This window comes from Lonchura striata, chromosome 3, assembly GCF_046129695.1.
Source record: "Lonchura striata isolate bLonStr1 chromosome 3, bLonStr1.mat, whole genome shotgun sequence".
NCBI classification, from domain to species: Eukaryota; Metazoa; Chordata; class Aves; order Passeriformes; family Estrildidae; genus Lonchura; species Lonchura striata.
This window is the reverse complement of record NC_134605.1, coordinates 109082400-109106004: the sequence shown is the minus strand read 5'-3', so window position 1 is coordinate 109106004 and position 23605 is coordinate 109082400. Positions and strand designations below refer to the sequence as shown.

The window sequence follows — 23605 nt, the reverse complement described above, 5'->3', positions numbered from 1 at the left end:
TCCCAGATTCAAACATGTGGTTGAAGAATATCACTCTAAGTATCTTCATTAGACTGGCTTTGAAAATGTTGTCCTTTATAGCTGATTGCTAAATCTAACAGAAAAGCCAACACAAGATCCTAATGGAGACAGGTTCAGATGAACCCACTTGGCTTTGAGTTGTCTTGCATGAACTACAGAACTTTGCTTCAATAGAATTTTACATTATCAACTAAAAAATATTCCAGTGACAAGAGAGACTTTGACGTACCCTGCTCTGATTACATATTTTGGATCACAAGCCCCAAATTATAAAGATAAAAACAATAAATGGACAATTGGCTTCAAGTTATTGCCACTTATTAGTTCTCAGAAAGCTCTCATCCCACTGGTGAACAGAACAGAGGGAAATTCAGCACCAACTTCAAACCTAAGTGGACATGGTTACAACAGTCTAGACTCCCATTATGATTATTGAAGAATGACTCAATATAGGCAATGGAGACAGGAAATCACTTGTTTAAGTAGAGGTATCTAATTTAAGGCTGACTTGGACTGCACATTTTTGGCTGTAGAAAATCCCTCTCCAAATCAGAAATTTGGCCACCAAGCTCCAATGCAGTCATGACACAAAAATAAAGCCACCTAAAATTAGGTAATTGCTGATGAATCTCATCCACTAGAAACTGCCCACGTGGTTGCCCAGTAATAGCATCCCTACCTGTTTCTTATCCTGACAGGATGCAGTGTGATGAGCTGGGCCATGTCCTGTGCCATTAGAACTGTTGTGTCAGGAGAGAATCATTGAATCACAGAATTGTTTAGGGTAGAAAAAACCTCTAAGATCATTGAATGCAATCATTAAGTCACCACTGCCAAGCCTGTCACTAAACTACGTCCCCACGAGCCACAGTTACGTGTTTTTTAAATTCCTCCAGGGACTCTACCACCAGCCTAGGCAGCCTGTTCCAGTAATTGATAACCCATTTTATAAAGAATTTTTTTCTTATAACCAATCTAAACCTCCCCTAGTGCAACTTGAGGCTGTTTCCTTTCCTCTTGTCCTATCACTTGTTCCTTGGGAGCAGAGCCTGACCCCCACCTGGCTGCACCCTCCTGTCAGGGAGTTGTAGAGGGTGAAAAGGTCCCCCTGAGCCTTCTCTTCTCCAGTCTGAGCCCCCCCAGCTCCCTCAGCTGCTCCTCCTCAGACCTGAGCTCCAGACCCTTCCCCAGCTCTGTTGTTTTTCAGACACACACCAACACCTCATCCTAAGATTAGGAAAAAAACCAAAATAAGCTTTGAACTAGTAATTTAATTTTAATGTGAAGTTTCTCTATATATATTTAGTGTTTAAAACAACACTTTTCTAAATGGGTAGGAAAGGTTTTTTACTTGGGGTATGTTCACACTGAGAGTAAAAACATACTGGGAAACTTCGACGTTTGCCATGAAATGGAAATGCTGAGTTTCAGACAGCTCAAGAAAATTCAGTAATGCCTTGCAAAGTGTTCAAAATCTTTAGCACAACAAAACCCATAATGTGGCTCCACAAGAGGATGTGTGAGTACCACTGCCAGTCTTTGTTGTGCCAGTCTGATCCCCTTCCACCAGATGTTTCTGGGATGACAGTCCAGACAAATTACCTCAAACATAACAGACCCCTTGAGTATTTGAAAAACTCTATTCAGAAACACAGCTTCTAACTTGTCACTTACCTCAAAATATTTCTGACTATCAGCAGCTATTAAAACCAAGAATAATAATGGCCATTTCCATAATAGCTGGATTTTGAAATCTTAGAGCACTTGGTGAACTTAACAGACATATCTGAGATGTATGGATTCATAGCATCTCTCAGGGAATGCAGACCTGTTTGGGCACGATCTTGATTTCTGTTTCTTAAATATTCCATAAAGAAATACATATAAGGAATGAATACTGATAAGGAATGAGATTCCTGAAGGTAGGAACACCTTCCACTAGCCCAGGTTGCTCCATGCCCCATCCAACCTGGCCTTGGACACTTCCAGGGATGGCGCAGCCACAGCTTCTCTGGCAACCTGTGCCAGGGCCTCCACCACCCTCACCAGGAAAAATATAAATATAATGCCTTTAGACTGCTCAGTCACCCTAGTAATGATTCTACTTTAATGAGAAATCCATACTGCTTGGTGAATGTCTCAATCACTTCCAATGTGCTGCGTAACTGCCACTTATGCAAGGCAGAATTACAGGAAAAAACCCAATATTTTGCACTTGCTAAAAGTGCAAAAAATACCTAAAATATTTTAAAATGGAATAGCCTAAGCTGGAAGGAAAATACAAAAATAAGCTAGGAGGGACCTGACATGTTTAGTTGAGGAAAAGGTTGCAAACACAAAAAGCTTTGGCTTCTCCTTTCCCATAATTTTTCATCATTTTCAATCTTGTCAGCATGAATAATATTGTTGATTTTTGCTGTGATTTAGAAGGAGTTGCAGAATACAAAACAAAGTTAAAAATCAGTTGAAAGACCATGCATCTATTTTGCTTTTAGATTAAAGACTCCTTCCAGCTGCAGACAAGTAACCACACTGACTATAATTCCATAAACTACATCTGATCACCATATAGTTCAGGTCTGGGGGGACTTTATAAGAAATCTTTTGAAACACACAAACAAAAAATTACTTGCATGTTATAGCAAGCATCTTTCTAGATGGCATCATGAGTACCAGGGGTTCTCACCTGATTTTGTATAGCCATTCATCTTCTCTGCTCATTCCTTCTGTTTATTTCTGTTCTGGGAAATTATCCCAGGCCCACGCTAACTCCTAAACTGAACCTGGACATTTTTGTTTGCCTGGATCCAAGTCAGAGTCACCTGGCAAGTGGAAGGTTTCCCTAATCACCCACTTTAGGAGGCTAACAGGAATTCACAATAGGACATGACCAGATCACACCAAAAGACCTCCAACCTGCAGAAAAGCCCTGCCACACAAAATCATAGAGTCATAAATGGTTTGGGTGGAAGGGACTTGAAAGCTCATCTCATTTCAGCCCCCACCATGGGCAGGGACACCTTCCAGGTGTCTTCAAGCCCTGTCTAACCTGGCCTTGGACACTACCAGGGATGGGGCAGCCACAGCTTCTTTGGGCAATCTGTGCCAGGGCCTCACCACCCTCATAGAGAAGAATTTAATGCAAAAACCATATGAAAAAACAGCCAATTAACATCCAGTTAAAAGAAAATAGAATGTTCTCTCTTTGAAGTGAGGCACCTTTGCCTTGCTCTGTTAAAAAAAATGTTTATCATGTTTTCAGGTTGGTCTCAAACCTTGTGCCTAAGAAGCACCTTTTCCACAAACTAACTATGTTATTTTATCTTATCTAGTGTGGATGTGTAATTTTAAGTTAAGTCCATTAGGGATGCAGAAAAACTAGTAAGAGAACTTTTATAGTTATTCATATTCAGACAACTGAACTAAGCTTTCAGCCAGTATTATCAGTGGAGTCTAGAGGCAGATTAGCTGGTCAAATGGAGCAAGTAGCAATGCACTGTCTAAATAAAAATATTACACACTTCACTGAAGAAAACTTCATCCAGATGGTGAATCATTAAATTCCTGCCACTAAGCAAATGCCCTTCCCTTCACCTGTGGGTCACCTAGCAACTGGCAATTGGGCAGCAATAAACTTATTTTTATGATCAACCTTGTCAATCCAGAGGCACTTGCTTTCCCAAAGAGCTGACCTTTTCCTACATATTATTTTTCACAAGCAATGGCTCATTACCCTCTGTTCCTGTCAGTATTTTATTGTTCACTTTTCAAATTATTATAGAAGGCAGAGGCACTAACACCTACTATTAATATTTCCTCACACTTTCCACAATGAGTGGAAAGTCAGGAAATGAGGTCTTGCTATGCTGGAAATTCCAAGCTGAAATTTCCTTTGCCGCATTTGTGTCTCTCTCAAAAGGCAACAAACTCCATAACTCAGTTTTGGGCTAACTTTGTTCACATCAATGTGGCCTTCTAAAAAACAATAATTTTTGATTCAGAAGTTCTCTGTCTTTCAATCAGAAAGGCACAAGAGAACTGCCCCAGCCCTGGAAGTGTTCAAGGCCCAGGATGGAAAGCACTTGGAGCAACCTGGTCTAGTGGAAAGTGTCCCTGTCCATGGCAGTGGAGTTGGATTCAATGACCTTTAAAAGGTCCTTCCATCTTAAACTATTCCATGATTCTATGAAGAGAAAAAGAGCAAAATCAGTGGAATGGACTATGCTCAATTTCCCAGAGAAAACCCTGTATTTTCATGTTTGCCTTTCTACCTTAGATATATTTGTCTCCATATTAAGGGAAATTCTGTGTATGGCAATAAATCAAACCCAGCTTCCAACACTGAGAGCTGAAAACGTGTAAGAGCACTGCTCTGTTCTCTTATAGCAATGTGAAGAGTTTGAAACACTCTGCAAACAATAGGAATTTTCACAAACCTGCATAAAAAATGGAAATTGAAATAAACTTCCTGGCTTCTGTGTCCTAACCATAAGACTGAATTTTTTTCCTAGTCTTGCAGGTTCCACAAGTTCAAGGTGAATTTAGTGATAAGGAGATCTGCTTCGGTCAGAAGGTATTGGAAAGCAGAGTGTGGTGGGATTTTGTGTGACTCTCAATCCTCAGCTGAAGCTCTCTGTGGGCATTTGGTGTGAGAAGACTCTGTGTCTAAGTGCTGCTCAGCTCTTTGTCCTCACTGATGTGTTTTCTTCTCTTCCCTCTGGAACAGACTACAGTGGAGCTGTTTCCAAACAGAGACAAAAAAATCGTAAGAGTCAATGGCAATGTGAGAAAGAGAAAAACAAACCAGCAGGTTTTACAGTAAAAGAATCCATTTAGTTACTAAGCCTTGATTTGTTACTGCAACATCTGGGCTGTTAAAATCTCCCAGTCCCTGTAGTTCACAGTCCTAATACAGCTGACACTGGGCTGAGCAATCCTTCTGGAGATATTTCCCTCTTTATATTAGCTGATATTGAGCAATAACTTCATTTGCAACTTATCCAGACCATTTTCTATGCTTTTCCAGCTGGATTTGTATTCAGCTACCACTTCTCTTATTGCCAGATCACATGCACTTACAGTATGCAGCTACACAATATAAGTTTCCCAGGAACAATTCTCTGACTCTCCCTGGTCTAAAAGTGACACTACCTTTTATCCCTCAACTTTCAGGCTTTTTGTTCAATATTTCCAGCTTGACTTTTTGTTATGTGCCTTGGCACATAAAGTGAAGGATATTGATTCAAGATCTTACAAAATTAGTGGCACAGGCCCTTCCAACCTATAGGATTAAATGCAAGAGGATAAAAGCCACTTGCAGCCTAACATGACTACAGTCTCAAGTTACACTTTTTAGGTCAATAGCTTATGTTAGTTGAGGTAACTCTCTGACACCATTTTGGCCATAAAGATGCCAAAAATCCACACTTCAAATAATCCAAATTTATTGAAGTTGCTTCAATTTTTCATAGTATCTAATATTTCACATAATCACAGAATATTTTGGGTTGGAAGAAACCTTAAGTATCATCTCATTCCCATGGGCAGCGACTCCTTCTACTAGACCAGGTTGCTCCAAGCCATGTCCAGCCTGGTCTGGAACACTTCCAGAGATGGGGCTTTTCTGAGCAACCTCTGCCAGGGCCTCACCACCATTAGAGGGAATATTTTTTTTCCCTAATACCCATTCTAAATCCACCCTCTTTCATCTTAAAGCCATTTTCCCTCATCCTTTTCCTTACAAGATACTTTCCACAACTTTTTTTCATGTTGGAGTGTGGGCACAAGCACAGTTGCAAGCAGGTTCAGATCACTCCATTGCAAGCTGAATTTGCAAAACATAGTTTTGTGCAAAGGGCTTCTAATGAAGAAGATGAAGGCCAGACTGACCAGATTAATTCCTCAGCCATTTCATGGTCACTTTGTTCACTGCATGATGGCATCATGAAGCACTAGGCTGAGAGTATAGTCTCTTCCCTTAAGAAAAAGAGTAGAAAGAGCTACTTTTGAGAAAAAATACTTGGATTAACATCTTTGTAAAGTTTTCACAGAATTTTGCAGCTTTTCTAGTGAGGGAGATATCTTTCAAAAGAGATGAATTTAAAGTTAATGCTTTAATAAAAGAGAAATAACAGTATTTCCAGGTTCTTCCCTTGCAGAGCCTATGGCTGCAGAGCCATCTTGTGGGGGAGACTCAGACAGCTCCACCAGGAGGAGAATTTCTTAATTTTGTTTTTTCCACCTGCTGTGGCTTGCTCAGGCAGTCAAAAGTCCATGCAAGACATGCTGCTCACCCCAGCATCTGTTTCACTCACCTTGGAGTGTCAACAAGTCTTCTCACTCTGTAGAGATTCCCAAACTCCCTCAGTGCTGAAACACAGAAGCCAATATTCCTCTCACATATTCCTAATTTAATACTTCCAGTTAGGAGGATTTTGGAAATGCTCCTCCCTCAAGGTTTCATCAGTTCTACTTGAAAATAAAAAGATACCACCTGCATTTCACAAACTGAACAAATGTTCCTACATATGGGTGCAGCTCCATATACAAGAAGTGCAAGGCTCTGAAATTAAGGCAGATAATTGGTTCCATGATTTTTATTGGGGGAAGAAGACAGGGAATAGGGAAAATACCTCTCATTGGAGTGGCTAAACATTCCATCCTCTCCTGGAGACACCACTACAGAATGCTGAGCCTGGAAAATGAAAACTGGGAATCCTCTAGCAGTGCAGAATGTGGGATCACAGCTGGGGGTGGGGATAAAATAATGTCAGGGTGCTGGGAGCTGGGGAGAACCCTGGGATGGCAGGACAAGGAGCTACTGGAAATGTCACCGAAATTATGAGGTCTCTGGAGCATCTCTCATGAGGAGAGACTGCAGCAACTGGGGCTGGTTAATCTGAAGAAGATTGAGAGGGGATCTCAATGATCTGTGCATCTCCAAGACAGGTGCCAGGAGGATGGTGCCAGGCTCTTTACAGTGGTGCCCTGCAACAGGACAAACAGAAGTGGCCATAAAATTAAACACAAGTTCCACCTAGACATGAGGAAGAGCTTCTTGATGTTGAGGGTGACAGAGCAATGGAGCAGGCTGCCCAAGGATTTTGTGGATTGTCCTTCTCTGGAGACATTCCAGACCCACCTGGACACATTCCTGTGTCAGCTGCTCCAGGTGACTCTGCCTTGGACTTGGACTGGATGATCTCCAGATCTCCCTTCCAGCCCCAACTCACAGAATTACAGAATGGTTTTTATTGGAAGGGACCCCATAGACCATCTCATTCCAACCACCCTGTAACAGGCAGGGACACTCTGCATGTATATAACTTTACATACGTATATAAAGACCTACATCTTTATAATGTATGCACACAGATTCATGTATTTTCCACTTTCAGTCTGAACAGCCAAGGAGAACAGGATGAAACCAAAGGTGCTGTTTTATGTTTCCATGAATTTTGCGACTCCTGCCTGCAATTATTTTGTGGTTCTTTCTGTATCCAGCAAGGGAGCGCCTTGTATGTGTTGTATGTGTTGTTTTTCTTTTTTTTTAAAGAATGAGATACTCACTTCAATATAACAGTCCCAGAACACCTAAATCTTCCAGAGAAGAGGAATTTATGGTTCTCTTATCAGAAGAAGCTAATTTCTTCAGGCCTTGCTCAGACTCGAAGACCCCGTAGGGATTAAAGAAGGAATTGACATACTCCAGTGTCTTATTTTAAATAGAATGTATGCATAACCATGAAGTATGTATGAATATGCAACAGTGTATAGTTTATTAAGGGTTATTCCTTTGTTCACAAAACATGCTTTTCGTGACCTAGTGTCCACGAGCATCTGGACATCCGTAATTCTTTGCTTTTTATTGTCTTGTAATTGTCCTAACTCTAAATTTTATTCCTCTAATCGTATTACTATTTTATAATCATTTAATTATTATTAAACTTTTAAAATTTTAAAAACCAAGTGATTGACGTTTTTCACATCTGCGATATTAGCTGAGATCTAATTTCACAGGAAAAGAAGTAACAACCGATCAAAATTGCTTAAACCGGGAATAGGTTTCGCGGATCATTCGAATAATTCTGCCCAGGGCTGGGGGCTCCCTGGCCCAGGTGGGTGATCAAACGGAGTCTCTAAACCACTTATGAGCACATTAAAACTGAAATTTAAGGCATATTTGAAAGCTCGGATCCCACCCATTCCTCAGGCCGCGCCCCCGCCTCTCCCCCGAACCAGGAGGCGCCGGCGGCCCCGCCCCCGCCGCGCTGCGCAGGCGCGCCCGGCCGCGGGTTGGAGCCCCGGCCGCGGGTGGGAGCCCCGGCCGGAGATGGCGATGGAGCCGGCGGCGGCGCAGGCGGGCGCGGGGGGGATCCCGCAGCCGGGCGCAGACAGCGGTGAGTGCCCGCCGGGCCCGGCCGCAGCCAGCGCGGCTCTGGGAGCGGCGGGGCCCGAGAGGCCGCGGCAGGCGGGGACGAGGCGAATCGGCGAGCCCGCCGAGGCGCGCGCATGCGCGCCGGCGTGCGCCTGGGTTATGGCGGGCGCGGTGCCGTCAGGTGTTTGGGGTTTTTTGGGAATTGCGGTAATTGTGTCTCTTTCTCCTCGCAGAGCCCGAGGTGTTTGAGACTGTGCTGCCAATCACTGTCCTGGTGCTGAGCGATGAGGATTTTCTCCAGGACGATGATAAGGATCAGGAAGTGTCGGTTCCCGAGGTGGAGCAGGAGTTTAAATTAAACAACAGCCTTTGCCTAAAAAATGAAGTGGAGCCTTCAAACGACAGCAGCAGTGTAGGCAATTGGGATGCAGACAAGACTGTTTCAAATGAAGATAATTGTATTAAGTACTCTGAGGAGAAGAGGTTTGCTGAGAGTGTGTGTAACACATCAAAATTATCTGTAAGTGATGATTGTGATGCAGACACAGATAAATATGGTCAAAATTGCATGTTACCTACATCGTCTTGCAAAACAGAGCTTCCAGAGATAGTGAAATACAGTGATGGAGAAGATTGTGGTGATAATGATGGCTTTCAGAAGATTCCTCCTCTCCTCTCCTCTGCTGACAGTTGCAGAGCTGACATTTTGGAGACATTGGTGGTGGTACCCAAACATGAAGAAGAACCTGTCAGTATTTCAAGTGTTGTTTTTGATAGCAGTCCACAGGAACAACCAGAAATCTACAAGGAATTTGAGATAATTGTTAAAATGGAAGGTAATATGTTAATAAAATTATTGCAAGAGTTTAAGAAATACAGTAAACCTTAAGCTTTTGAAATAAAAAAATGTATAGAAATGCTATGAAACTAATTTATTTTAGAGTAAACATTTCAAATTTGATTTATAAATTCAACAGAAGGAAAATATTGCCTGGAGTATGTTCAGTTCTTTAACAGACTCCTGAGAAAGGCAGTGAAAGTACAAAATGTTGGTACTTTGTCATTCTCCTCCAATGAGCAAAAGGGTGGCCTTTTGTCAGGGAAATGTTCTCAAAATAAAAATGCGGAAAAAGCGTGATATTTGTGAGAATGGAGCATTAGAAAATCTTGATGTTAGTACTTTGATAGACATTCTGGCATAAAGGTGTTCTGTTAAAAACTGGATGTGGTGTTGTCCTGTGAAATTCAGAGTCCTGAGTGAAAATAGAAAGTAGGAGGGAAGGTGGCTTCTAATTAGGAACAACATTTCAGTGTTGGGGGCAGAAGGGAACATGAAGAGAGGCATTAATGAAAAAAATGAAGAGAGGGAAATAATAAGGGAGCAGAAGTAATGAAGAGCAAGCAAGTCATTAGGCAATTTGGGATTATTACTATTAATTAATCATTAATATTTGTGATTGTATGAAATGTGACTTTTTGTATCTCCTTGTAGATCCTGATTCTTCAAAGAATGGAGATAATGAGATTGATTACAGGAAAATAAGCAAATTTGAAGATGAAACTCTGAATTCTCTTTTGGAACATGGCTTGAAAGAAGAAGAGAAATTTACCAATAATTGTTCTGATCCATATCTTAATGGATGTTCTCCTACTTTTAACGAACATATAGAAGATGTAGGGAAACCAGACATGAATGCTTCTACTTCTGCTGAATCAAATACGACTGGAAAGCATATTTACAAGATGTTAACACCATTCTCTAAGAAAAGATACCAGCAACAAAAAGCTGTTTCTTCTCATGCAAGCCCAAAAGAGTTCCAGAGCCAGCAAGAAGGTTTAACATTGCTGAATGATAGCGTGACCATCACACCTCTTCCTAAAAGATCTTGTTTTATAAAGGAGAACGAAAGATCGAGTTTCAAGTGCAGATTTTGTAGTTCTGTGTTTAAATACAGCGCGCAACTAAAGAAACATATTTCTTCAGCTCATAAAGATAAGAAAATACATAAATGCTGCTTTTGTAAAAAAACATTTTTCTTTTCTTTCAATCTTAAAAATCACCTTAAATTTCATAAGAAGATTGCTAGGTTGCAAAAGGCAAGAAAAAATAGAATAAGTGCAAGAAAAGGGAGGCAGAAAGGATCTGAAGGAGAATCTGAGACCAAGAAAAAAGAAAGTAAATACAATAAATTTTTCATTAAAATTAAAAGGGACTTTACACCTCTGGATGTGCCAGTTTGCTTTTCCTGCAGAATTTGTTTCTTTGTTTCATCTAATCCTAGGAGTTTTATTTATCACATGAAGGGACACAAGGAGAGACCACCTTACCAGTGTCCTCAGTGTGATTACTCCTGCAGCAGCTTCTCCTACCTGTTGAATCACATGTACTGGCATGCTGGCTATAAGCTCTACCAGTGCAGGTTCTGCACCTTTTTTTCACTGTATTTTGCAAGCATGGTGAGGCACAGCCACGTCCACACAGAGGATAAACCATATTGCTGTGAGCTCTGCCAGGTGGCATTCACCAGCACTTCAGGGTTGGAGAGACACAGGAGGACACATGTAAGGACAGAAAAGTACCAAGCACAGCAACCTGACTGCCTGAGTAGGAGAAAGAGAACTGAAATTCCTCCAAAGACCTACCCATGTAATGAATGTAACCTGGTGTTCTACACTGAAGGACATCTCAGCTTTCACAAGAAATTTCATGAACGGTGTAAGGCTAATGGTTACACAAATCGGAGCAAGAAATACTGTAAAAACAAAACAGGCAAAGCTGATGGTGGTTCTCAGGGCCATGCTTCTCACTCTCTTTTTGATACAGAAAATGATTGTCTGGGTGGGGGAATCCTGGCTTCAGAAGTGGAGTTTGAGCAAGCAGATAATGTGTGGGACAATAAGAAAATATACCTTGGAAAGAAATTCCTTGAAAACAGCCAAGGAAGCAACAGCCTGGCTGTTACTGGAAGTAAATCAGAAGTTCCTCGGACCTCTTACCGAACGGACACTGTCACTTACAAAGAGGAGCCTTTCTTCAAATCAGAGACCTCTCATTCACAAGTGCAAGATGATGCTTCATTTCATAACTTTGTGGAAAACTTGGAGAATACATATCCTTCTAATTTAAATACATTCCAAACATACAGATGCCAGCACTGCAGTTACACTACTGCTGTTCCTAACAACTTCAGGCTGCACCTGAAGATACATACAGATGAAAGACCATTCGTGTGTAAAGAGTGCAATGAGACATTTAAAACATCAAACCATTTGCAGAAGCACAGCCTTCTTCATGTGAAAAATGGACAGGAGTTTGGAAGTTGCCTCTTTGTAGAGAGGTGTTTAGAGAATCTTGAATTGCATCGTGAAATCCAGAGAGGCACATATGCAGAAAGGGATTTTGATTCCTGCAAAGGCTCAAACAGCTCCTTGCTTGGTTCAAAGATTTGGGGAGTTCAGCAAGGTGTTCAGAGGGGCACAGCAAATGATGTGCGAGCACGAAGTCAGCCACTATTATATCAGTGTGCAGAGTGCAACTACGCTACTGGTATTTTAAGCAACCTGGAGCTCCACATCAGAACTCACACAGGTGAGAAGCCCTACAGCTGTCCTGTTTGTCAGAAGAAGTTCCGTACCTCCAGTCACCTCAAAAGGCACAGACTCACACATTTGAACTTGGGGCATTTCAAGTGCATGAGCTGTGACTACTCAACCAACAAATGGCTGTCCTTGAAGCAGCACCTGGCTTCGCACACCGGGGAGGGAACCTCCTCTCCTGGCTGCCTCTACGAGCACAAGGAGCTGCCTGTCAAGACATACAGGTGTGAGGAGTGTGGCTATTGCACAGCCCACAATGGGAACCTGAAGCTCCACCTGAGGATCCACACGGGGGAGAAGCCGTTCCAGTGTGGGCAGTGCTCCCTGGCTTTCCGCACCTCCAGCCACCTCAGGCGCCACTTCCTGACCCACCTCAGGCTGCACTGCAGGAGATGCAGGTATTCCACGGTGGATAAACACGCTTTCCAAAGGCACATAAAAACACACAAAAAGAAGTACAGGTGTGCAGAGTGTAATGTGGTGCTGCCCACCAAAAAACTGCTGGAGAAGCATAAGCAGCAGCACAAGGTTGGGATGTCAGGTTGAGAATTGGAAGTTGATGCTTGGTTTTGGCCAGGTTTGCATGGCCTGAATTTCTTCATGGTTTTATGTTCCTTTGCTGTGCCCAGAACAGTGGTTGGTAATGGATGCATCCAGCATTTTGGTCAAGAGAGTGAAACTTGGGGTACTGGTTTGCTGCAGGTGTTTGTGGGAACATCAATTCTAGCACAGGCTGTGCTGGAGATCTTGGAGACACTTTTTCATCCCTGAGTAACTGCTTCAGTAGAGGTCAGTTATTTTGGCCAGTGTTCATTTTTGTTTAAGGAGTTATTCTGCACCACTTATTTTCTTGTAAAAATTTAGTAAGAAAAACTCTTTACTAACTGAAAGAATGTGTAACGGGAGGGAAGGAAAAACATATTTTGTAGTAATAACTTTTCATGTGAAAACTATTGGTGTATCTGGAGGCTAAATGCTACCTCCCATCTGCTGAAAGTTGCCTCCTTTACTCCCAGGTGATTTTGCAATACTTGTAAGAGGAAAAAAATAGTATCTCTCCAAATTACAGAAACAAAATATGCATGTCCTCACTGGGTAATTGTGACATTAAAATGTTTTACATGTATCTGTATGTATAAGATGCTTATTAAGCTGTTGTCTGTAATTTTGATAATTTTTTGAGTAATCTGGCAGAAATGGTAATGTCCAGAAACATCTATTTTATGATACTGGGAATCTTTAAATCTTCAATTTTATTTGAATGTCCAATGTTAATCTAGTATGAAATGCCTTACCTTTTCTCAGGTTGGTAGTTACTGTGTTGGTTGTTATTGTTAAATTATATGCTTTTCAAATAACTTCAGTTAGCAGTTGCTGTTTAGTTTCATTAAAAACCTTAGCAGTATCTGAAACTAAAATTATTTTAAGAACTTTACTCTTAGTCTAAAATACCGTGTATAAGAGCTAGTACACTACACAGCAGGTGGTCCAGTGTATGGTGAACCCAGATGGATGCTGCTTCCAATTTATATTCAAATCTAGACAAATCTTTGTTTGTTTTGGAGTTACCCAGTGCTAGGAACTCTTGAGTGTGGTTAAGTGCTTTTATTAACAGTGTGTTATCCCCTTGTGTGAGGAAATAAAACAGCAAAGGCCTGGTGCAAACTGTCCCAATGCTACAGCTCAGTCCATGGAGCAGCAGAACAAACCTGTGGTTTAATTTAGAGAGAATGTAAGTATGGGATTCAGTGCCTTTTTTTTTTTTTTCTGCTTCTGGATGTGTGTCTTTCTGTAGAAATACAGATAATATCTTGTAGAGGCTTTCTGGTATCATAGGAGACAGGTTGGGAAGGGCTGTCCAGAGATGCAGTGGAGTTCCCTTCTTGTCAGATACTGAAAAGCCATCTGGATGTAATCCTGGACAGCCAGCTCTGGGTGTCCGGGATTACAGAATTCTGTAGTAGAATGTGTGTATATTTCCATGCATGTCTATACATACATTGATAAACTTAGGAATTGGCATAAAAACTCAAGCTTCACAACTTGTAAAGGTTGAAAATCTGGTGGTGTTATTGCATTATGGGGATCATTCCCCTTCAAAAGACACGTGTGCCCTTGAGAATTCTCAATCCCTTTTTATTCTTCTTTACTAGTATACATATGCATAGTTTCACCATAGGTTTATGTATATTCATTCTACTGATTTTGCATTACTCTTGCAGCTAGTTACCCTTGCAGCTTTTTTTTTAATCAGAAAGTACAGAAAGAACTCTTGGGTGAGTCTGCCTTGTCTGTTTCAAAGTTCGAGGAGCCTCTCTTATCTCTTCAGTTGGAAATTCGCATTCTTTCTCCTCAGCTGGGGCAGTTTTTACTAGTGCTGCAGAGCTACCAGACTAAACAGCATATTTTACTTATGCTAGCAAGCTACTAATAATTTCAAGTGGCACATTTTACCCGAATCCAAATGGATTTCTAGCATGTTAAATTTTTTCTCTATTTCACTTATATATTCTGAATTGCAAATATCTGTCAAGCATACTAAATATTGTAAATGAGAACAGCTACAGCATTCTTTCCAAATACATGAATAACCCTTGTAGCATAATATCTGTGAATCTTGCCTGTGTGTTAGGCTTCTCCTGTAGATTAATTTCCTGAATAGGGCATCTTCTAGGGTCTTGTCTTCCAGAACCCGTCCAGCCATTCTGCAATTTGGAAGGCAATTTTCCAATAATGAAACTCATGGACAGATTTATTTAAGGCCATATCAGCAAAGATGTTCAAGTGATCCAGTTCTTTGCAGCTTCAGTAAAGTCAGACAAGTATCTGTGCTTGAACCATGGTGGTTACAGATAAGTGATTTAGACCTTGGAGCCACCTAATCCAGTTGTGAGAAAGAATGTTATCCTGTATTAAGAAAGAAAAGCATTTCTAGGAAATCTTAATGATTACTCAAACTTGGAGATGTTTTTACATGTGTTACATTACAATTCTGATCATTTATTTGAAAAGAGCAGTACAAAGAGAAAACAAAAATACTGAAGGAATTGTAAGCCTCTATATCAGATGAGACTAGAAGGGCTAAATACGATTGAACACTGTTGAAAAGCATAGTGTACAATGATGATCAAAAGAGCCTGGTTTAGGTGGATAACTGCAGTAAATTTTTGAAAGAGTTTGTAAATCTGAGTTACTTCGTTTTAAGTAATAACAAGAAGGTATTTTTAGTTAAGAGATTGATCTTATAAAAGTTAATTATTCCCAGTCACTGCCTCTAATAAAAATAAGCACTTCAATGACTCCTGATGTTGCTTTCTGTTCCTTATGTGCTGCATTGGATTTTTGGGGTTTCAAAGGTATTCTCAGTCTGCTAAGTCAATGAAATTTACAGGTTGAGGCATATTCAGTTGCAAAGAAGACATGGGCTGTTGTTGGTAGTTTTTTTTGGTTTGGGTTTTTTTTTTTTTTTTTTTTGGTAGCTAGAAGTGTAGTATTTTTTATTCCTGCAGTTTAAACAAAAATCAAAGCCTTTCCTAAATCACAAGTTTTCTATTTAAACCAAAAAAGTTTCATAATTTGCTCCATTAATATATCCTGAATTTGGACAAAACAGGGAAATATAACAAGACAAATTGAGTAAAAGGCTGTCATTTTACCTGCTGTGCATCTGCTAATTAAATGAATACAAGTTAAACTGGAGGTGATGTAAATGAACAATAGTGAGTCAGATCTGTATGGTGTGGTGGTGCATCCTCCTGTTTGGGCCACACTGTGGTCTCAGAAATGCTCGTTAGGGCTTGACCTTGACAAGCTGAGCCGAGCTCCTCTTGAGCTTATCCAAAACACTGTCTGCTCCCAGGAACTTGTGTCAGCTGAAGTGCTCCGTGGGTTTTAAGAGCCTTTGGGAACTTATTTTTCTTATCCAAATAACCACCCAGGTGGAACAACGTTTTTGGTTTTGAACTTTCAGAGAAAGTTACCAATCTGAGTTGCAGCCAGGGTGGAAAATTGCTATGAGCAAAGTCAAGTCTGTTGTGACTCTCTAAGCAGTGGTATTTGAGAGCCTCTGAGCCCTCCAGACTGCAGCAGGCTGGGAGCAGCACCTCCCTCTGAGTGTGGCTTTCTCTGAGCCACACAGCTCCAGGCTGGAGATGCCTGGAGGGCCACAGCTGAGGGACAGTGACAGATCCTGAGCCGAGATCCCTACTCCTTGAGACTCAACCCTTCACCTGCTGAGAGTGACATGAGTACCTCACTATGAAAATTCCCCAAATTCAGGTATGTACCTTGTATACATTTCCTTTAGTGTGTATGTGAGTGTTAACATGCAAATGCACCATCAATGTTGCTCTCTTGTAGAATCATAGAATAGTTTTGCATCGCCACCTTAAAGATTATCTCATTCTACCCCTTGCCATGGGCATGGACAACTTCCACGATCCCAGGCTGCTCCAAGCCCTGTCCAACCTGGCCTTGAACACCACCAGGGATGGGGCAGCCACAGCTTCTCTGGGCAGCCTTTGCCAAGGCCTCACCACCCTCACAACCAAGAAGTTATTAATTTCAGGAAAAAGCATGGGTCTATTTCCTGAAATTAATAAAATACCTTGGGAACGCTGGGGAAATGTGATTTCCTTCCACTGTCCCTTTCCTCCCTCACCTGCGTCCCTTGACGAGGCAATTTGAAGAGTTTAATGACGGCCGGGCTCCTCCGCCGTGTGCTCCTCCGGCCGGCAGGGGGCGCTAGCGCGAAGGGCCGCCTCGGGCCACGCGGGGGCTGCGCATGCGCGGCGCGGCCGGACCCGCTTCCCTGGAGGAGTAGCGGCCTCACTTCCATTGCAAAATCCGCCAGTCCCGCTTCCCTGGGAAAGCCGCCCGACCCGCTCCCCGCTTTTCTGACAGAGCAGCTTTTTTGACAGCTGGCCTCGCTTCCCTCGCCCTCGGCACCCGCCGCCGCTGAGGGCGACCGTGCGCCGTCTCGGCCGGCCCCGCTGACGCCAGTGGCGCTTCCGCTCCCTCTCCATTCTCTCGCTCCAGGGGTCCGTCCCCGCCTCCATTCGCCGCCAAGATGCCGCGGATTATGATTAAAGGCGGCGTGTGGCGGAACACCGAGGTGAGACTCGGCGGGGTTCGAGCCCTCGTCCCCCTCAGGGCCGGGCAGGTGGGGGGGGGACCCTCGCTGGTGCGCAGGCGCGGGAGGGGCGGGTGTCGTGGTGCGCCTGCGCGGGGGCTCAGTGTTGGGGGTGCCGCGGTGGGGTCGGGGCTGTGCAGCGCTGTGCCCGGACATCAGCGGGTCTGGGCTCGGCAGGGGCCAGCGCAGGGAAGGGAACGGAGCACAGGGCTCACGAGGAACAGCTGAGGGAGCTGGACGGACTCAGCCTGCAGAAAAGGAGGCTCAGAGATGGATCTTCTGCCTCTCCACCACTCCCCGACAGGAGGGCGCAGCGGGATGGGGGTCAGGCTCTGCTCCCAGGCAACAGGACAAGAGGACATGGCCTCAAAGTGCACCAGGAGAGGTTTAGGTTGGACGTTAGGAAGAATTCTTCACAGGAAAGGGTGATTGAGTATTGGAATGAGCTGCCCAGGGAGCTGATGGAGTCACTGTCTCTGAAGGTTAAGTTCTTCCAGTTTAAGGAAAGACTGGATGTGGCACTGAGTGCTGTGGTCTCGTTGACATGGTGGTGATAAGATGTTGATTAAGCTCAGTGATCTGAGAGGCCTTTTCCAACCTAACCGATTCTGTGATCCCTGGCTCTCTGTTGGGCTGCATTCCCCAGTAACCTGTGCCTTGTTCCTGCTGCTTCAGTGGGCAAAGGTCACGAGTTCACATTGGTGCTGTTTTTCCCTCGGGCTGTTCACCAGATTGGGAAGCTCAGCAATGTGTGTGTTGTGTCCTTATGCCCCAGAGAACTGTTCCCACTGCTACTGGAGAGGAAGCAGGGGCTGTGCAGTGCTTGGAGATGTCCCGCTCGCAGGCTAGAGTGTGACTTGTGCTGCATAGGCACGTTCCTTGTGCTCTGTGGGAATGAAGCAGCAGGAATCTCTTGCCCTTAAAGATATTTAAAAATACGAAAATGGCAAAGGCAGAGTCATACAAGTTTTAGGATTGGAAAAAGCTTAAGAACACCAAGTGGCCACCATCAACCCAGCACCACCACCATGTACACCATTTAACCTGTCCTTAAATGCTACATCTACATGGGTTTTTAATCAGTTCCAGGAATGGTGACTCCAGTATTGCCCTGAGCAGCCTGTCACCATTTCCATGGGAAGAAAAAAAACATCCTAATAACTAATCTAAACCCCTGGTGCAGCTTCAGTCTGTTTCTTGTCAATGTGTGTGGGCTCTTCATCTGCAGCCCCAGGAATCCTGTGCACAGAAATTACTGTTCCAAAAAAGAACAATCCCCTCCAATTTTGCTGTCACAAGCTTTCAGAACCACAAGTGGTCATGAAAAAGAAATCAATAACATGGGAAATCAAGGATGTCAGTTTTATTAGATGCATGTTTAAAGCAAAAGGATGTACCTAGCACTGTAAAATACAGAATTCTCACTGCATAGTGTGAGCACCAGGCATGTACGTGGTTCCAGGAAGCAGTGAGGAAAAAGTAATAGAAGATAAAATGTGCTGTATGTGCTTTTAAACACCTGTGCTATATCAGTGATGTGCCAGGAAGCAGCTAAATTTGGGATCAGCAGAGGACAGGAAAATTCATATCTTCACCCCATTCTTCCATACTTGATACATTTTGGTGAGGAGTGGTGCATTAAATGGAATCACAGAATATCCTGGGTGGGAAGGGACCCACGAGGACCATCAAGTCTGGCTCCTGCACACAACATCCCCAGCAATCCCACCCTGTGCCTGAGAGCATTGTCCAAATGCTGCTTGAACTCTGCCAGGCTTAAGGCTGTGGCTACTGCCCTGAGGAGCTGTTTCAGTGGCCAAATAGATCCTCAGTTCACCAGGCTTTGTGTACCAGAGATAAAAGAGGTGTTGGATTTTTTTTTTAACATTTTGATTATACATACAGCATTAAAGACAGAGAAAGGGAAATCAGGTGATACCAAATCATTCATAAAATGACCCATTACATGCAAAAAAAGCCTGTTAATGTCACCAGTACAGCTCCTGTGTGCCATAGAGCACCAAGTAAGTTTAAAAAAAAAACACACAGGAGAGGATTTATTATTTATGTCAGAACAGTAGTCACATGAATTGTTGCCTGCAGCAGCTCAAGCCAGATCAAGAGCTGATCATAAGCGCACAGTTAAAGCTGTTGTTCTCTGGGTGGTGTCAGTGGAGATAGTGTGAGACTCACTGAACATTCACTGGGTACAGGAGAGGGACATCTGTGGTTGACAGGGCTGTAAGAACAGCTTTCATGTATTTAAAATACCACTTCCTCTGAATAAACCAGAAATAATGAACCCATCTATCAAGGAAGGGAGAGAAGGATTGATGGATGGATGGACCGAGAATTGGCACTTCTGGCTTGTGATCAAACTCAGTGCACATTTTGTTGTATATGAACAACCTGGCTCCCAAGCCGATCTATTCCATTTTTATTCCAATTGCATTAAAATATGAAAAATAGATAATTTTATGGTATTGTTTAAACAAGGCAGCCAGAGATGCCTGCCAATTCTACTTTTTTTTTCGTATTGTGATGTCTTACCAAACACTTCCTTACCTCTGTTGCTGTCCTTCAGTGAAGACATACAGAGCCTTTAAACACCAGTGCATTAGAGAGCATTGAAAATAATAATTTGGGAAATTCTGTTAGGTATATGAAGTTTGGAACAATAATTTATGTGTCTATTTTATTTAATTTTACAGATTTCATTGACCTTTGAAATACAAATCCTTATTTTTCTTGAGAATAAAATGGAACAGAAGTAGCAGTGTTACGCTGTGTTATGCTGCTTCCTCTGGGACAGCCCATGAAATTTACCATGTTCTCCTTTGCTTGAGCTCAGACTTTCTGTTTTGCAGTTCATAAGGGTATTTATTTATGGTTTTTTCAAGGATGAAATTCTGAAAGCAGCTGTTATGAAATATGGCAAAAACCAGTGGTCTCGAATTGCCTCATTATTGCACAGGAAATCAGCAAAGCAGTGCAAAGCCAGATGGTAAGTGAGAGGTGCTGTGCATGGGAATATGACCTTCATAATTAGTGGAAATTTAGGAAAAAATGTAACCACAGACTAGCTTATGTCCACAGACCAACAACAGTTTTAACACTGTTTGATTTTATCATGGAAACTTCAAATTCTTATTGCTTGAAAGTAGTTGAATAAAAGTAGCCAGATGTTCTGTTTGACAGTGACTGCAGTGTTGGCAAATGCAGGATTACTTTAAATTATAAACATTAGTTTTTCCCTTTATTTAAACATGTTTTAATCAGTGGATATTGCCAAGGAAGTAAAATTGTAAGAAACTAATCTCTCTTACATATAATTTTTTAATTTCATGTAATGGGAGTTTGGCTTGAGAGTAAATGTTAAGAAATTGCACTGTGAAATTTAATATTTTATAAAAAATAGGAGCTCTAAACTGATGCAAATACTGATGCAGCATAAATGTATTTGAGAATCAGACTTAGTTTCTCAAGTACTGAACTGCTCATATTTAATAGCATATTTCTTGTACAGATAACAGTACTAGCACAGTTGAGGATTAGTAAGATAATTGTTGAAGGCTCCAGACCAAACAATTCTACCATTTCTCTATCTCTGATAGTTGCAATTTTTACTTTTCTTTTCCAGGAGTAATTCTATGACTGCTAGAATAGAGATGGGAAAAGGAAGAAGAGGCAGTATCTGTATGAAAAGTGCTGGATAAATAATGCATTTTAAAGCTCAAATACATATGTAATGAAAACACTCTTGAGGACAAATCAGGGCATATCTTGGATCTGTCATCCTTAACTTTTGCCTCTTACTACAGGTACGAATGGCTGGACCCAAGCATCAAAAAGACAGAGTGGTCTCGGGAGGAGGAGGAGAAACTGTTGCACTTGGCCAAGCTGATGCCAACCCAGTGGAGGACCATTGCCCCCATCATTGGGAGAACTGCTGCACAGTGCTTGGAACACTATGAATTTCTTCTGTGAGTTTCTGCTTGCCTAGAGGAAAATTAGCCAGGAATACCCAAAAAAATCTGTGGAGCTGTAGCAGTGTGTCATTCCCTTCTTCCATGGTAAATTAGGGTGTTTTCAAGCTGACTGAGTCCTTTTGTAAGCAGATTTTAAAGATTGTTTTCAGTCGCTTCACTAGCTTGAAAGAAGCTCCTGGAACCTGGAGAGCAGCTTGGATAGAGATAGGTGTATCTCTTCTGCTCCTGGTTGTTCTGACTAAGGGATCGTCAAGATTTATGCTTTTATTAGGCTGTATGGGCATTTTTTGACTGACTGATCAGCAGGAATGGGTATGTGAGAAGGAAAAGAGACATAAAACATGTGTTGAAATGGCTGAATGTGCAGATACCATCTGTGCTACAAGGAGTTCATTTTGGCCATGAGAAGAGAAAGAACGTGCTGTTTTCCCTTGTGAGCATTCTTAATTCTGGTGCAACTGGTTGAGTAGAAAAAACATAATAGAAAACTTGATTTTTAAGTTTTGTTACACTGTTTGAATTCTTGTTTTTATTGTTAAAGATTACCTGAGGGGATTTCTTTACTACTAGCTGTATCATAATTGTATTTCATATAATGTTTTATTGTTGTGATGTAATACTGCGTTGGTTTCTTCCTCTTGTCTTGTTTAAGATTATGGAACTGTACCACACTTGTGAATTGTATAACGGATTTACTGTATTGTACAGAGCATAAGGTTACTGCTGATGATCAGTCTTTGGAGACATTTAAGGGGTGGTTGTTATGACTCTGGAGGAAAGCAAAGAGCTGGAAAACAAACACAATGTGTTTTTAGGGACAAAGCTGCTCAGAGAGACAATGAGGAAGAAACTGCTGATGATCCTCGGAAACTGAAACCTGGAGAAATCGACCCAAATCCAGAAACCAAACCTGCCAGGCCAGATCCCATTGACATGGATGAAGGTGAGTTAGGAGTGTGTTTACCTTTTTTGATAGAAATATGATCTGTTTGATTTTTCTGTTTAAACACCCATTGTACCTTCATTTCTTCCTTTTTTTTCCACCGTTGCCTGGTCATTAATTTACTGGCAAATTTTGTCTTACTTCTGTATCTGGCCAGTCAGTTATACTTTTCCAGTTTTTCTTTTCTTGGTGTGCTTTTTGCCTCCTTTATCTGTCACCTTCACCTGTTACCATGACTGGCTGTTACTTATTTTGACAACTGCTCTGCTCATTTGCATTCTGTATCTTCATCATTTTCTATCAGCTCACACCTCTCAGATTAATCCATGCTGAAGCACAGGACTGCCTGACTTCCTTTCTTTTTCCTTGCACAAAGCAATGTTATAAACTGAAAAATGAACATTGTTAAAATTCCATGAATGGACCATTGGTAGTTTAGAACAGTCACAGGTTCACAAAAACAGCACTCTCAGCTCTGGAAATAAATGCAATTAACAGGTTCGCAAGATAATACTCTCATATAAGGATGCAAATGAAGTTTTACTTTCATTAATGTGATCAGTTGACCTCTCTATGTAAATATTTTGATTTGGTGTTGATACTTATTGATACTATTTTCAACAATAGGCTTTTTTTCTAAAAGTCTTCATTTCGCCTGGCCAGTGATTCAGTAAATACTTTGGGACGACTTGGAGATTAGTGATGACACAGAATGCCTGTGATTGATTAATTCATCTTTTAAAGATAGTTTTCTGATCTTAATGTCACCTTTTTTCTGACTCTCATCTTTTAAGTGCAGATTCACTACTGTATTTATCTGTACTATTGTAGATGAGCTTGAAATGCTGTCTGAGGCTCGAGCACGTCTGGCAAATACACAGGGCAAGAAGGCCAAGAGGAAAGCCAGGGAGAAGCAGCTGGAGGAAGCTCGGTAAACTTGCATTTGGTTTCATATCCTGGGACTGCTTTTCTTTACTCTACATTTTAAATCATGTGGTGTTACTTTTCTTTAGACGTCTTGCTGCTCTCCAGAAAAGACGAGAACTTCGCGCTGCAGGAATTGAGATCCAGAAGAAAAGAAAAAAGAAGAGAGGTGTGGATTACAATGCAGAAATTCCATTTGAAAAGAAGCCTGCCCCTGGTTTTTATGATACATCAGAAGAAAATTATCAGTCCCTGGATGCAGATTTTAGGAGACTGCGTCAGCAAGACCTGGATGGAGAACTAAGATCGTAAGTGTGTGTTGTTATAAGGAGGGAACCGTGTATTTGAAAAAAAAGCAACCCATATGTATGTGTGGTAAGTCTTGGAAACATAATGTGAGTGGGAAATGTATTTTCAATGGGACAGATACAAGTGCAGGTGGCCTTTGCCTTTTCAGTTTTTTGTGTTTTATCTTTCCAAAAGGTCTAGTTCACCTATTGTCTATGATCACCTTTTTTCTTTCCTCTAGTTCACCTTTTATCTATCAGAATAATGTTCCTTACGTGAATTCTTGCTCTTTAAGTAGAACTGTTTTATTTTTTTGAGGTTTTTCTTTTGCAGTT

At 41.8% G+C, this 23605-nt stretch overlaps 2 protein-coding genes across 2 annotated transcripts in view; both read left to right on the top strand.

Annotated features, from left to right (window-relative positions):
• The first annotated feature begins 8304 nt into the window (after positions 1–8304).
• On the top strand, positions 8305–15295 carry LOC110468941 (uncharacterized). The gene is made up of 3 exons (XM_021527230.2): positions 8305–8420; positions 8632–9234; positions 9891–15295. The coding sequence occupies exons 1-3, from the start codon at positions 8354–8356 to the stop codon at positions 12539–12541; spliced, it is 3321 nt and encodes a 1106-aa protein (XP_021382905.2). The 5' UTR covers positions 8305–8353; the 3' UTR covers positions 12542–15295.
• A 1475-nt stretch (positions 15296–16770) lies between these two features.
• Positions 16771–23605, top strand: part of CDC5L (cell division cycle 5 like) — a 30318-nt gene continuing 23483 nt past the window's right edge. The window contains exons 1-6 of the mRNA XM_021527231.3: positions 16771–17108; positions 20027–20130; positions 20948–21109; positions 21931–22058; positions 22890–22989; positions 23072–23290. Of these exons, the coding sequence (XP_021382906.1) occupies positions 17064–17108; positions 20027–20130; positions 20948–21109; positions 21931–22058; positions 22890–22989; positions 23072–23290 (758 nt within the window). The 5' untranslated portion in view covers positions 16771–17063. The remainder of the gene's footprint in view (positions 17109–20026; positions 20131–20947; positions 21110–21930; positions 22059–22889; positions 22990–23071; positions 23291–23605) is intronic.

What these genes read in the sequence shown, in the direction of transcription:
- LOC110468941 (XM_021527230.2), top strand. Translation starts at nt 8,354, where the DNA reads ATGGCGATGGAGCCGGCGGCGGCGCAGGCGGGCGCGGGGGGGATCCCG. An exon ending in GCAGCCGGGCGCAGACAGCG is followed by an intron (nt 8,421 to 8,631) that starts GTGAGTGCCCGC and finishes TTCTCCTCGCAG; the next exon opens with AGCCCGAGGTGTTTGAGACT. An exon ending in GATAATTGTTAAAATGGAAG is followed by an intron (nt 9,235 to 9,890) that starts GTAATATGTTAA and finishes ATCTCCTTGTAG; the next exon opens with ATCCTGATTCTTCAAAGAAT.